At 38.5% G+C, this 16,095-nt stretch overlaps 1 protein-coding gene across 2 annotated transcripts in view; it reads left to right on the top strand.

Annotated features, from left to right (window-relative positions):
- Positions 1-16,095, top strand: part of TFEC (transcription factor EC) — an 87,873-nt gene that overhangs the window by 50,966 nt on the left and 20,812 nt on the right. Inside the window, exons 2-3 of one of the 2 annotated variants that reach the window (XM_018080247.2) lie at positions 789-1,040; positions 4,504-4,599. In XM_018080247.2, the coding sequence (XP_017935736.1) occupies positions 789-1,040; positions 4,504-4,599 (348 nt within the window). Of the gene's footprint in view, positions 1-788; positions 1,041-4,503; positions 4,600-16,095 lie in introns of those variants that run through there. The other variant, XM_018080248.2, reaches the window with a different exon arrangement.

The raw sequence follows: 16,095 nt of genomic DNA, 5'->3' as shown, positions 1-16,095 counted from the left end.
TATAAAACAGAAAGGGGTACAGTCAGTTACATGTGCATTGGGATCTTTTTCTGGATTACAAAATCCATCTCAGAGTGTTCATTTCTGTTTCAGCTTTGTGGTACTGGTGGAGTTATACTTACATTTGTGTTGGATGCTTTCGGCTTCGTACTTGGTGTTTCTGGTTCTGAATAGACTTTAAATTCATTGTGATTAGGAAAGCCAGGTAATAGACTACAGAAGTGCCTAGGAGGGGATGGATAATCTACTAACCATTAGATTTTATGATGTCCTTCACTCCTCAATTAATCTGAAATAATGTCTGCTGCTGTTGATATCATTTGAAGTTGGATTATATTTTATTATATTGTATTTATTGGTTGGATTATATTTTTCTTCATGTATTTATTTACTCTTTCATGTACAAAAGAGTAAATACATTGTGGTATTAATTTTAGAGTACATATATGCTTGTAGATATGATTGTAGTAATCTCAAGAAAGATAATTTTTAAATTAGAAGAGAAAAATGTGTAGCATATTTCTGGTCTTTTCTCAGGATCATGGTTATCTTTTCTAATTATATTTTTCTTTATAATTATTCAGAGGGTTTGTTCAGCTGTGTAAGGGGAAAATGGTACACAAATAGGAAATGTGTGTGTAAAACTGAAAAAAAGATTAAGGTTGTTAATTCTATCCAAGTGTTATTAAAACTGAATCTATTGTTTTGAAGTGTTGTTAAGTAAGCATATTGGGAAATACTGATACTAGCAACTTGAAAATTCAGCAATTATTTCTATTCCTCCCCAGGTACAAACACACTTGGAAAATCAGTCTAGATACCACATACAGCAGAGCCAGAGGCACCAAGTGAAGCAGTACTTGACCCTTGATACCAAGCTGTCCAGCCAGACACTTTCCCTCTCCCACTCTCACACAATCCAGCCTGTGGGAGTGACCTCTATTCTCAGAAACGGACACATGCCTCCAGTCAGTGATATTGGCACGCCGGAAAGCCCCGTTACCAAGCTGCTGGCCCTTGGAGGCGAACACGAAAATGCGGTAGGGCAGGGCCGGTGAAAGGAAAGGGGAACTGGGCTTTGTCTACTTCTACAGAAACATCACATGACCCATCTTGTACTAGTAGTGGGCAAGAGATGACTTTCTTTACTTTCATGGGGCCTTTGGTTACAGCACTTGCTTCCTGCATTCTTTTGGATTATGTGGGTTATTCCCTTGAATGCCTGTGAATAGCTTATTGCATGGTCAAGTTTTTAAGCTGCTGCCATCTAAAATGTACTGTAGCATCTTTTAATATATGTGTTATATGTTACTATATGTTTTCTGAATATGGACTTTGCAAAGGAAAACTTTTATTCCAGATGAGAGTTATTTCTGTCTAAAACTATTATTCTAGATAAAAAGTTAAATACTAATTACCTTCAAGATGTAACTGAAAGAATCACTCATTCATTTTTCAGTTAGCTGATATATTTATACATGGGTTATCTTGAATAAATTGACATATATATGCTAACTTTAATGCCACCATTGACTTTAATAGAGGGACAGCTATTATACAATATTACATTCTCAGCCAGTGTGAGATGTAGATCGTTATGTCCTTTAGTACTTCAGTAGATTTCAAAAAAGACTGCTTATTAGGTAAAGGGGGAATTCCTACAGAAATGATACATGGAGATGTGTATTATATCTTGGACTCTAACAGAATAGAAGAATCTTACAAATACATTGTGACTCATCTGAGCATTTGGATGTTATGCAGCTAAGCATGAAGGAGCTGAAAAAATCCACAAAACTTCCTGGAGAGTTCTTCTGGGACCTCTCCATTCCTTCTGCATTGACAACCGATATTTTAAGCCAGGTTTATGGACTACTGGAGCTACTAGTCTGCAAAGATTATTTTAAATGGCCTCTGTGGAGGCCTTTATGGTCACTTCTGTGCTGGCAAGTGCAGTTGCTGGAACTACTGTCAGGTATTTTGGGTATCTGACCAGGAATAACTGGAGCCTACCCTTGTACCACTCTCTGTCCTGGCAAGCAAGATGACTGCTTGCAAATCCCTCTCCAGACCTGTGCCAGGTGAAGACTGAGTGATAGTTGGCACTGGCCAAAATTCTCATGGACATCTTCTTGATGATTTGAATAATCCCATCCCAGAGTCTCAGGGAGATGACTGGTACAGTGTAATTTCCTAATGTGGATATGCCTTGTGGTTGAGAGTAGGCTAGTGTTACATTAGTAAATAATATAGAGCCAACACCCAGGTGATGCAGTAAACAGTAGTCATTCCCATTGTCTAATTGCTGACATTTCTTGGCATCCTTTTGGCCTTGACAATGCTTTCCTAGGTAAGTCTGGGCACAACTCCTGGCAGAGCACTTCTCTGGTTTTAGAGAGGGAGGTAGAACCTCCATTTATATCATGGTTTGAGAGCCCTAAAATCCAATTCTTGAGTCCAGGCCCCTCTCCCACAACTCAGAGCAGTGTGAGATGGGTTTTCCAGACAGAAACACGAGACTCAATATGGGGGAAAGGGAATTATATTACAAACACTGTACAAATAAATATTATAATCATCATATACAGTCTTAACTATCTCTCCTATAATAAATCAGTGGATCCATTACAATAAATCAATCTCTTCTCCCTTCAATAAAAGTCCAGAAGGGAAAAGGAAAGATCCTCTCTACTCTCAGAGCAGCAGTCTCTCTAGGGCAGTAGTCTCCCTTCCTCCATGCAGCAGCTGTAGCTGGATTTCTTTTCATTACACATGAGGGGGGTCTCCAAGCCCCTCACAGCCCTTCGATTCCAGGTGAGGGTCTTTCTCTTCTGTGCGTTGTGTTCACTGGGACAAAGGTCACTTCACCACATCATATCATGAAGTGCAGGAGTCTCTGTGACAGTCCCTATCCTCAGGGGATTCAAGCTCCCTTGCAGAGTTCCCATGCTCTGTCATCAGGCTGCTAGCTTAGCAGTGGCAGCAGGGCGGGGGGTGAAGCCCTCCTCCGCATTCCTTTTGGCCGTCCCAGTCCAGCTTTCCAGGACTCCTGAGCTTCTTCGCTCTTCTCCGTCTCTCTGGTGCTGTATTTTAGGACTCCTCTCAAGTGCGAGTCCAGCACCCCTCCTCTCTAGGAGAGGTCTCCAAGGAGTTTGGGGAGTTTGTTTCAGTTATTACCCAAACTCTCTCTCTCTGTAGAGCTTAGTCCTGCTCTGTCTCCATCAGACATTTCTCTGTGTCTCTCCTCCTTGGCTGCAATGCCAGCTTTGCTGCTTCTTCAGTTTTTATCTCTTGGCTTTCAGCCATAGTCTCCGTTCACTGCTGTTTCTGTTGCTGCTTCTGCTGCTGCTTACAGTGGAGAAACGTCCCCCAGCTCTTAGCTACAGATACTTAGCCCAGTCTAACACTGTTCCAAGTCCCTGTAGCCACCCAGCCAGGGGCTGGGGGGGGCCCAGTCCCCAGTGCAGTTCCGGGCCCCTTCTCCTCGTGGCCTCAGAACATGGCCACCTCTCCAACAACAACTATAACATCGCCTTCTTTTCTGGTCTGCTTGTGATATGTTTATATTTTGCAGGAGCGCTGATTGGGTCAACCTCAAGAGAGACGCCACTCCCCTCGGGGATTACCACTTTTTATAACTCCAGGGGGGAAAATGTTTTTCCCCCACCACAGCTGTGCTGGGCCATGTGGCCTAAAAGTCTGTGTCAAAATGTCTCATGGCTGTGTGATACTTTCTTTTGTTGCAGAGGACCCTCTACACTTCCTTCAGCTCCCAAGAGCTGCACACAATAGAGTTAAAAGCGACATGTTCAGCATGGGATCTTTCCCAAAGTGATTTTTGTGAATGGAACCAGACCACAATTATCATTGAAAACTCGTGCTTTACTTTGTCCAAATCTGTATAAGTCTATGAGTCTGCAAACTATTCACGTTTCATCCCAAGTAATTAATGAGCTATTCCATCTGCTTCGGTAGTTTTTAACTCAGATTAGAGCAAAAATGGGAGCAGAAAATGTCTGGAAAAGTATCCAGTGTAAACACAACACAAACCTCTGCCTGCTAAATCTTGAGATCAGCATGTAACACCAAACCTTGAGAGACTCACACTCTTGCAGAACCACAGGTTCCTTTCAGCCTTCCTGCACTGTTGCAGAAATGCACTGTGGATATGATGCATTTGATCGAGATGACAGGTCACAGTGACAACATAGCAGTGCACTCCTGTCATCTGGTCATGATGTTGAAATAAGGGGTTAAAATAGGAGAATAGACTGATGCTTAAGAGGAAAGATGTGACTTGTTAAACCACAGCTGTTTTCATAAGAAGTAAAAAATGTGAATGTTGTGTAGACCTGTTTGAATTATTTGAATTTTAAGATATAAACTTCTAAAATTCAGTTTCATTGATGTAATAAATACTCAAGATTAATTCCTCTATATTTTCAAAATAACTTTTTTCCATTATTATTTGTAATGATTTGTCTTAAAATATTATTTTATCAGATGGAAGAGGTGATTGAAGACATAATCAATATGGAATCAAATTTTAATGATGAAGGCATAGGTTGTTCTGAAACTCCTTTACTAATGCAAAGAACTGTAAGTATTTTGTTGAATTCGTCTTGCTGTTTATACTAGAAAAAATTTTTGAGTGATTTAAGCACATCACAGTTCAGAAACTAAGGCATAGTATCAGTGGACTATTCTCATTTCTATTCAGTTGTTTGTCCTTTTGTCAATGTTAGAAAAGTTAGAAATGTAGAATGCTAGAAAAAGGGCTTCAGTGTGGTGTGACACAGCTGTTTTAATTGGTTTGAATAGCATTTAGGGTTCTAGCCCAGGAAAGACCTGGTGCATAAGCCATTGGAGTTACTAATTCCTATGCAGGACCATGGATAAAAGGAGTCTCTGAACACTATAAGACCTTTTAGAGTCTTGCTGAAAGATCCTTCTACCTTGACTAAAACAAAAGTCAGATCTTCCCCATGTAACAGTTTCTATGGTACAATGTCTTATGCTGAAGCAAGGATGGGCTCTATTTCTTGATTTTCATACAGACAAGCTGCATTTAGTCAAATAAATTCAAGGAAAAATAAGAGAAATGTAACTTTTCAAATGAAGTACTTTATGGGAATTAATGTAACAAACTTTAATTTTGTAATGTCTTTTTGTAAAGAAATGGCAGAGGACTAACAAAGGCTACTTATGTTTCCATAAATGTTACATCTTTGAAGAGGAAGGATGGACCTTTTCTGGACACAACAAAACCAGAGCATTATTATTTATGAAAGTAATACCTATCAATAACTGTAATGCACTTTATAGAAGGATGTACCCTGTACTCTCAACCCTAATTTAAAATGTACACTGATGTACACAGGGTTTTAAAATGTACACTGATAAAGGGAGACTTGAAACTTCACTCTGGTGAAGGCTGAAGGCTTTGACAATCTACCAAGTTAATTTCAGAATACGGTGTCAGGTGCTTGCTCTTAATCACCCTCTGGAGGAACATCTTTTTCTGACTACAGAACATCACTGGCTACAAATATACCTTAGGAGATAAGATCTCTACTGCTCTGTGTTACCCACCATACAGTCCAGTATTGATGCCAATTAATAGTTCCATGAACACCTTATATTTGCATGCCAGCTAGAGAACTAATACAGCTTGACTGATTTATACATATCTCAGTACAGAACATAGCAAAGAAATACCCCCTGGGAGTGAATTAATATTTTGTCTCAAATTAATGTGAGGCAGGGGAGGATTCTTTCGGGTGTGGTACTGTGGGATGGTGATGAGAGGCATGAATTCTGAGTTTTGGATTGAAGTCATACTCCCTTAATACCTTTTAAAATTGGATGATGTTAATCTATGCTAATTCCAGGCTCATTAGCCTTTATCTTCAGCCATGAAGGACATATCTCTCTAAAATATATTGAATATCCTATTCTTGATGAGCAAGGAAATATGCAATGACTTTTAGGCCTTGCTGATATTGTATTTGCAAAGATTTGGGACTCCTGCAGTGCCTTTGGTCCAAGCAGTGGTATTTGGATTTTTGTTTGTGCTGAGGAAATCATCAGGTAGGCAGGTAAGTCGGGGAATAGCATGCATTTCCCAATCTCTCTGTTCAATAATATGGCAAAATAAAGCCTGCCTTCAACAAGGCAAGTGAACTGTACCAGTGTGGAACAAATGGAGCAGTGCCTCTGCCTCTTCTGTCTTGTTTTTCGGTATTGTGTACTCCAAAAATATACGAAAGAAATATGCATACAGAGGTGATCTCAGGCATTTAGTTCATGGCACATGGTTTTATGGCACCTTTCAGGCAACATTCTAAATTTGCCTGCAAAATTTTGGTCATAAGCTGTGCAATAGAGAATGATAGAGAAGCAGGTGAAAAGTAAGTTTTTTAGATACAGTTTTTCATTATCACATTAAGCATAATGAAGTTTTCTTTGTCTGAGCTAAAAATGTACCAATTACAAGAGTGTTGGACTAGGAGACATGATCAGGAATAAGAGAACATCTAATTTCCCTGAGAAGGCATGCTGGGTTTGAGCTGTACTTAAGCAAAGACTTAAATTAGCTCTTATGTACTTCTGCACAAGCGCCTTGCTGTGGTGGCTGCCATCAATGTAGAGTGAGTGAGACGATAGGTGAGATTGAGTTGCTTGTGCAACTGTCTGATTTGGTGTTTGCTTTCTCTTTACACTTCTCCAGTGTAATGCTTAAGTATTTTTAGAGTTTCATCTTATATTTTCCTTACTTTGGATTGTCTTGATTTTTCAAACTCTGCAGAGTAGTCACCCTGAAGTTCTGAAATAATCTGACTGTCTTTCAGAATGTGTTACAAGACTCGGGTGTTCCAAATTCACAAAACCATTTTCTTTTCTCATTGTTCTCAATAGATAGTGGCTGACTAATCTTTCCATTTTTTACAGTACTACTTGTTGTGTGTTGCAGTGAATTAATGTTGCTTTAGTTAGATGCACCCATGTACCATTTTAATGGCACATTAAATGAGGACATTGAGTTCTGTGAGACCACTCATGTGAATAATTGCTCAAAGGCTCATTGTCTGACCCTGAATTAATGAATTACAGTTATGTATTAGTAGAATCAGAGAAGTGAAAACAAGAACATTCCTCCATCTCTCATTAAAATAATTACAGCTTCTAAAGCTGTAATTCTGGATTATGTGGCTTTTATTGTCTTTGGACCCAAATTTATAATTTCATAAAACTGTCTGGTCTTGGGTGGTGTGGCAGTTTGAGCCACATTAGAAATCCAAAATCCAATTTTCAGGCTTCCCCCACCCCTTCCCACAATTTATCTCAACACTGAAGAGAAAACTTTCAGGCAAGAGGCTTCTACAGGGGAAGGGGGAAGCATATATACATTTTATTTACACAAATAAATACTGTACAAGCTAAAAGCAACTATATATATATTATTATACATTTCTATCAGTCCCTTCAAAGCTTCTCCCTCAATTAGTCCACAAAAAGCCTTTTCAGGCTGATAGGTAACCAGTCTCTCTCTTGTGGGAGTGTTCGGGGCCGCTGAACACTCCCCCACCAACCTTCAGCTGTTTGCTGCAGTTCTTTCTTCTTCATGAAGTCCAAGAAGATAGCTTTGAGTCTGTCCTCTCATACCTCGGTTCGTAGGCTGCTGTAGTGTAGTCAGTTTATCAAGCGTCCTCCAAGTCAGTTTTCGGCTGCCCTCGGTCAAACCTCGGCAGGGCAACTCCTGAGCCTCTCTTTCTGGCCCGTCTCCAATTTCGCCTGGGATTCTTCTCCCTGGCACCGAGCTCCATTCAGCCCGTCCACTTTGGCTCCGCTTCAGTGCTGAGCCTTGCATCCACTCGCTCCTAACAGTGAGAGAGGAAAGCCCCCTAGCCTTGGCCACAGGCAGCTCGGTCCACTTATACACTGTCCCAAGCGTCCCACAGCTGCAGGGGCGGGGAAGAGGGCCTGGCCTCCTCCCTCTTACCTCAGGTGTTGTGAGTCGCGTCACTCCAAATGCTGCCTCTAATTCTGGCTTAGGCAGAATTGGGCAGGGCTCCCCTCCCGCAAAGGGGGGAAGAAGGAGGCCCAGCCACCCCCTACACCTTCTACACCTACACGCAGCAGCAGACACAGACAGAAAATTGCCAACAGTTTCCAGTGGCTCTGTATATATGACTTTTTTCAGCAGAAGCGAACAAGATGAGTGGTGACTGGCTGTCCAGGGAACACTGCCCTGGCACCCAGTCACCTCTGAGCCCCCCGGCTCTCAGGGGGGCCAATCTCAACCCATGACAGGTGACAACTTAAGAATTGTTTAAAATAGGGAATTCTCTGTCTGTGTTTCTGTTTCTCTTCACAGTACACTAATGGCAGAAACCTACTTTTTATAACAAGTTTTTAGAAGTTCAGTTAAAATATAAGACCAGGTCCTCCCTATATGCAAGAGTTCTTGATTCCTCTGAAAGTATAACCCCCATGAAGATGACACCAATTTAAAGCCATTTTTCCTTGTTGTAATAATTACTTTCATGATACTTTTATTAACAGACAGAAGCATATTTATCTATATTATAAGAAATTAATTTTTTTTCTAAATATCAAATTAGGAGGAACATATTTATTCCCAACCTTATATCAATCATTAGAAAAATGAAAGAAAGAATATATGAGTGAATTTTAGAAGTGAACTAATGCCATGTGTGTCAGCTATGGTGACAGACATTTGAAAAGCAAATACTTTTCATTTTTATCAGAATTTCATTTTTATTCAAAATCTTTACTGTCTATTCAATATTTGGTAGTGAATTTAAAGTTTATTAACTTTCAAATGTTCAGAACATAGTAAATTTAGATATTTAGGTTAATGTAAAGTGTATATTACACCATCATCAAAAGTTCAGGGCAGGTATTAAAAAGCTGTGCTCTACATTGCTTTTAGTATCTGAAAAAGAGAAATTTAAGAACCATGCTGTATTAAAGCAGATTTGGAGAGCACTAGTCACAGTGAAGAGAAACAGAAAAGGGCAAAGTTGAAAAATAGGATCTCTGTTTTTCAGGGTGTGATTTAACAGTGTGTGACTTTGTGAACCACTTCTTGGCACTAAATGTTGTTTTGTTTTGACAGTATATGTATGCAGGCCTAGGACTCACCAGAAAACCCAGTAATCTAGCAAGCACAGTGGAGATCTGTATGAAAACAGTTGGCCTTTTACCAGTACTTTCATTCAGAAATAACTGTTACAGCCCAGATAATCACTGTAAAACTGTGATAATGTCCTCTGCTTGACATGCAGTCCACTAAAACTTACATCAACAGTATTAGGAGATTGACTGGCTAGGAATAAGAATGAAAGGAGAGGATATTAATGTTTTGCAAGGGCACAGGCCTCTCTTGCACAGTACTGGGTGGGACCAGCCAGGAAAACAATTTAATTTTGTGAACATTTTCAAGGATTCTAAGTTGTCATTTTTCTGGCAGACAAAAAAACATAAGCTTTCAGTAGTATTCTTGAAGAAGCCTGAGGGGAGAGGCTCTGTAGCAGGTAGATGGCTGGTGATGAGAGCTAAGGAGTAGTTGCAGAGCAGTGCTTTGGGCAGAGCACTACCATGAAACTGGACTTCAAGAAATTGAAAAGGAGCAGGTTCTTTCAGATTGCTTGGTAGAAAATTGAAAGCTTCTCTATGGAAAACCTTTTTGTTGATTTTTTTTAACATGTCCAGTACTAAATAGAGCCAAGAAAAAGTGTTTCCATGTTGATATAGGAAGAAATTCTTTACTTTGAGGGTGCTGAGACACTGGAACAGGCAGCTGTGGATGCCCCAACCCTGGCAGCGTTCAATGCCAGGTTGGATAAGGACTTAAGCAGCCAGGTCTAGTAGGCGATGTCCCTGCCCATGATCTTTAAGGTTCATACCAACCCCTTAGCATTCTACGATTCTATGATTTATTTGTAATATATGTTATTTAATTACCTCCTTGAATGAGCTTTCTAGCAGGAATGTTTCCTGAAAGCAATGGCTTCTATCCACTAGAAACGGGATATTGTTATTATATATATATAAATGCACCATAAGTATGATCCGAAGAATTATTCTCAGTCAGGAAGCAGAATAGCCTTAGCCCGAGACAAAGGTAGAGCATATATCATTTAAAAAAAGTTATTTAAAAAAAAACTCTCCAAAATATTTTCCAAAAAATGATTCTTTTCTTTAAAGGAAATAAATACTTAGAGATTTGAAACAGCATTAATTCCTCCAACGGTTCCAGCTATAACAGTGTATTGAAGTCATTATGGTGACATAGGTGCTTTGAAGTTTGCATTACCTCAGATATTTAGAGCTATCACAAACAACGAATCTTTTGTTGAGAACTTTGTCTATTTGTAAAGCTAACCAAATTTCTTTAGTCCTCATTTGCATCTGACTTGATGTATGTGGTATTTATAAGCTGGGAAAAGAAGAATTAAATCACTAACAGAGAAAGGAAGCAAAAGCACCTGAGCATGCTGAAAGGCAGGAGTTGTGCCAGCTGTGAGCTGGGGGGCCCACTGGGCAGGGGGAAGGGTGGCAGAGAGGGGAGCACAATGCTGTGGGAAGGTGATGCCTTGCAATGAGTCAACTCTTGAGGGGTCCTGTGAGGCTTCACTGCTTCACTTCCATGACTTCATTTCATACACTTATAGTTTAGTATTTCACTAAGATTGCGAGCTACTGTCTGCTTCCAGTCCACTTGGGAGTCAAGTCAGTGGGATTGCTTCACTTTTGTCACTCCTGCAGGAAAAGTTGCAGAGAAAATCTTCAGTTGCCCTGCGGCTTGCTTGTCTGTTTTGCTCCTATGGCATTTGAAAAAAATCTTGTGTTGTACAGGCATGGAGTAGAAGTTAGATCAGGATAAGACAGGATAGATATTTTCCTTCTTTAATTTTTATGATTCTATTAACTACAGTTGGTATAAAGTCCTGGTAAATCTGTTAACTCTACCTTTGATTTTATGAAGACACTATTTATTGGTAAAACACGGTTCACTCAGTCTGCAAATCTCACTGCCATTACAAGGTCTTTGAGGTCACAGTTTCTCATCATGACATTAATAATTTGTATTTGTATTAATTATTTGTCAAATACTGATGGTTACCATCTGGATGGATTACAAAAATTGCCGTCTCTCCTATTCTCAGAAATCATACAGAAAGAAGAAATCCAAGTAGGAATGCTCTCAAGTATTTTATTCAATAATTGCTGTGATTATTCAATCATGAAGTAAACCTGGCTTTGCTTTAGAGGTGCATATAGTATTGCTGATCTAGGCAGTCCCCTGCTGCATAATCATAAGTATATTTTATTTAGTGAATACTGATGTCATTTGGCAAACTTTATAAATTGATAACATCTGCTAAAGTTCAAAACCATTATAGAGAAAGGGACAGAGTAAACATTAACAACCTCGTTTGCTTAGGTTGGGTAACTTGAAAAGGCTGCATAACATCCATGAAAATGCTTTGTCAGTCACAGTCTACACTAGATTAGTCTTAAAGTCCAAGGAAGCATCAAAGTTCACCTACATATAGAAACTTCTTTCTAGCACTCTCTGGCATAATTTTCAAGTTTAATGAAAAAGAAAAATGAAGGAGAAGGAACAGTCAGTAGCTATTGAGAAAATAATAGACTCCTCAAAAATAAAACTGGTGAGCAAATATTTTGTTTGTCTTTCTTCAATGCTATAAAAATACTAGTTAGGAAATTGTGTCTTTCAGTTGCTTCAGTTGCAAAAAACTAACAATGAAAGGCACAAGTGGAGAATTCAGGCTAGTTTCCTGCAACTGGAGGTGTCTTTTGTTAACACTGCCTCTGCAGTTTTGAATGTCATATGAATGTCAGATAAAGGTTTTCTTTTGATATTTCACACAATTTAGTAGTTTGAGGCTGAAATGGGCAGTGTACAGCTCTCATGCCTGCTCTAAATTCTCCAAATAGATTAGGTATGAGTGTCTGAAATTTACCTTATGGTGTAGAAAAGGTATTCATAGCACACAGCATACATTACTTTGGGTCAGGAGAAGAACTGTGGTCCACTTTTAAATAGCTGCAGCACTCAACAGCTATGCAAAATGCCCAAATACTTAATCTCTCTCTCTAACACTCTAACATGGCCAATGTCTACTAACCCTTCTCTATTTTGGGGGTAGAAGTCTCTGGCTAAAGGGAGACAAGACTCCATAACTCTGAACTGAAGGGAAAATTCCTCTTTGGTTTTCTCTTGTTAAAAGGTAAATAGACAGAAATTAAAGTATTATTCTAAAATATACAGTTGTTTGTATACAAGTATCTCTTATAAACATGGTCTTTATCTCAGACCTTAATGTTTATTGGACAGAGGTAAGTGAAAAGGATAGTTAAAACAAATTTCTAATTCTCCTAATATTCATACCTTACTAATTCTAAGCAAATTCCTGCTGTTTGGGGCCACCAAGCAGATTCTGTCATATCCCAAAGCCTCTGCTGCATGTCTCATGCTGTTGTCTGCATACAGCAATGCAAGACTTGAAGTCCCTAGGAGACAACAGGGAATAAAGAAGGCTACATTAAGCTCATTGGGGTCCTCAGTGTATAGGTTACAGTCACTTCTGGAAATAAACTTTATGAATTTCTGTCAATGGCATTTATATAGGTTGAATAAAAGACTGAATACTCAGAGGTAACAACAATGGCCATTTTGTTCTCCAAGTGCAGTCAAGCTTTTTACTGCAAGATAAAGCTAACTTGCAGAAAAATCCAGATTTTTTGAAGTCCATTTTGAGAAGCAAACTTCTGAAAAATACAATAGGTTTTCTTAGCACTTCCTTCTGTATCAGCCTAGGCCTTCTACGACCTTTAATATATGTGTGCAGTAGTTTATGAAGTATTTGACTATTATATTTATACTAGAAATAAGCATTTGTGAAAATATCTGAAATCAACCACTACACCAAGGAGTTTCAATCAAAACTGAACTCTGCATGGTACATCCATGTGAACACACTGGGTCGTTAAAATCAGTAAATACCTTACTGTAATATATTCAGATATTTAGATGATAAGTGAAATCTAAGAGGATATAATATAAAGCATATATATATATTATAAATACTGGCAATAGAGATATTAACACACACATACATATATATATATATATGAGCAAATGCCTCATATTCTAATTCTGAAAAAAAATCTCTTTTTCCCTTCTTCCTCAGCCTCAATTTTTCACTTTTTTTGTATTTTCGTGCTTATGTTAGGTCATTGTTTTTAGAGGAAGAATTTGAATGGTTTGGTATATGCATTTATGTATGGTATCCAGCAAAATTGAAGTCAGATGGAACCAGGAATTAGTACATTAGCTGGTGTTACTAGTGAAACAATCTTAGTAAAACAGGTAACAGATCTGTCATTTAATTGTCATCTTTAGGTTTCAGAACCTGGGGGTTAGTGGGCAGTACTCCCATTTCCAGCTGGATGTTGGATGATGACATAATCAGAGCATCACTTTACTTCTGGACTGTGTGTTATGCTAATTTTATAATCAGAAATGCCAAGAATATCTAAAAACATACGATTAAGAGATAATAATTGAAAGAGAAGATATCTCCTGCAAAGGGTTGATTCTCCAGAAAATTCCTTTGCATGGTCATATTTGATCAGACATTTATCTAGACAATGGACTTGTACGTATATGATCAGGGCAGGAAGGTACTGTGACTGGGAATATGAACAGAGTTCATTTTTCTCTGATGAATAATGAACCAGCTTGATGATCATTATTTGAAGATAAAAAATGAACCAGTTTTCATGCATAATATATAATATGTAATATAATATATCTGAACATTAAGTCCCTGGTTGAGGAGTCTGTAATTATGAACCATGTTAAAGATAAATATAGAATAAGATACAATTTATTCAAATGAAAACAAGCCTGAGAAGGCTAGAATTTTCTGCTGTTCTCCTTAGATAATAAAAAGAGAAACTAGAACATTTGAGTATTTGTTACTGAAAACCATATATTCTCAAATATAAGTATTTCGTATTGCAATTACAAAAGGACCTAAAACATTTAGCTGTGAATGATATCTTCTTGTTCTAGACTTCAAAACCAGTGTACTACAACTTCTTTGGCAACTGAGAGTGTAAACAAATCCTTGCAAATAGAAAGGATAACAGAGCTTATGTTCAGCTTTCTTCAAGTAGCACAGCAACTGAAAAAGAAAGCCAGAGGCTGAACCCTAGTCTTCTCAGCACAGGACTTGCATTGACTCACAAGTTTGCACATCCTGTCTGCAATATCTTTGAAAAGATGAAAATCACAATTTACTGGAACACACATTAAAGATACAAGAATTACCCCAGTTTTCCTACTGTTTAAACTTGGAAACACCCTCTATACCATATCTTGCTATTTAGCAAATGGATTTTCGATGGATGGATTAATATACGCTTATTGATCAACCACTATTTGGTCAAATTCAGTGCACATTTTGATGTCAATCTGTGAACTTGAAAGACAGAAAAAATGTTTTGTTTACCTATCATGAATAAATAGTAAAGCCATGACAAGCAATTAACTGTGTTCTTATGTTTTGTACCCCAGTAACACAAATACTGAACAAACTTTTACTCGATGCGTAAAATGAACTGTGGACACTATTCCAAGTTTAGATTTTTATATTTGGGATGCATATATGGGATAAGAATATAAAAAATTTACAAAATCCTTTTTTTTTTTTTTAATGAATGAGAAAGAACCACATTGAAATAGATGGGTGCTAACATATTTTGGGGCTAAGAAGAGGAAGCAGCCTCATTTTACAAAACTGTTCTTGGAACTGATGCTATCAACTAAGCTCATGAAAACATGATTGAAGTTGGGATGTATTTAGGGGTGGGAAATGATGAAGTATTGCACTAATCTTGTTTTTGATGCAGTCTGAGCAAGTACCAATTTTTATCTAGCACAGAAAGAAATTTTCTCTTGCAGATGCAGTACTCAGCCTTTCAGAGTAGGCAGCTGCATAGTCTCAACTTGTGACAAGTAAAGCAGCATGTGTTGTGGTTCACTGTTACTTGAGTTTGCTGAGTCTGCTGGTGCAGTACAGGCAATCTGATCAAGTGTAATAGGGTCAATGATCCTCAGAATGGTCTGTACTGCACTGCAGCTGCTGTGGATGCGTGCCATACTTCTCTTACTGCAGGAAACATAGGCATGCAGGCACACATCGTAGGTTATGTGTCTGCAGTTATTAGGACTGGAAAAGAGAGTAGCAAAGGAAGTTTCTGCAGGACTATTTCTGCAATATGCTTCCCACTTGTTTTTTTCATGGACACTTCTGACCTGGGCAGAATGAAGACCTCTGATAGAGACAGTCTGGTCCTTACCTCTGTAGCTGGCACATCTTGACCCTTCTGATCTTACATGTGGGCTTTTGAGTGGAACTGTGAAGAAGTAAGGCTCTGGGAGAAACAGTAGAGGAAATAAGCCTCCACTAATAGGACAGTCCATTCTGCTGTATGTTCGCAGGTTCCTCAAGGGAAAGCAGGCTAGCTGATGAACTGTTTTGACCTGTTAGGACAGTCCAGATACCTTTGGTGAAAAGCTCTTGCTATCCTAGAGTTTAGCCATTTTTGACAACTAGGAGACATGTGGTGTCTGCTCTTTAAAAATGTACACCCTCCATCATCCTTGATTACTGGCATCCTTTGGATATATGGAGAGCTGTTTCCTACTGGAATTAGTCTTTCTTGTTAGTCCTGCACATCCAAGGTTTGTTGATTGTAACCTTCTTGTATGAATGAATATTAGTAAAATTCAACACAGATTATCTAAAAAGTAACCGAACAGAATTGTTTTTAGGTTAAGGAGCAAGATAAAGAGATTATAAAGATTTTTTTCTGCAAATAAAAGATATTAACGAAGTGCACCAACAATCAATCCTCGGCCTCAGTTTATTTAATATTTTTACTAGTGATATAAAAATACATTTATGCTGATGAAATTCACTGAGGTAGCAAAAGTAGGAAGTATTGCCAATACAAAGGAGGATGAGGATA

The sequence above is a fragment of the Manacus vitellinus genome, unplaced genomic scaffold (assembly GCF_001715985.3).
Source record: "Manacus vitellinus isolate BGI_N305 unplaced genomic scaffold, ASM171598v3 scaffold_5_pilon, whole genome shotgun sequence".
Taxonomy (NCBI): domain Eukaryota; kingdom Metazoa; phylum Chordata; class Aves; order Passeriformes; family Pipridae; genus Manacus; species Manacus vitellinus.
The sequence above is the reverse complement of the archived record's forward strand: the minus strand, read 5'-3'. Positions and strand labels throughout refer to the sequence as shown.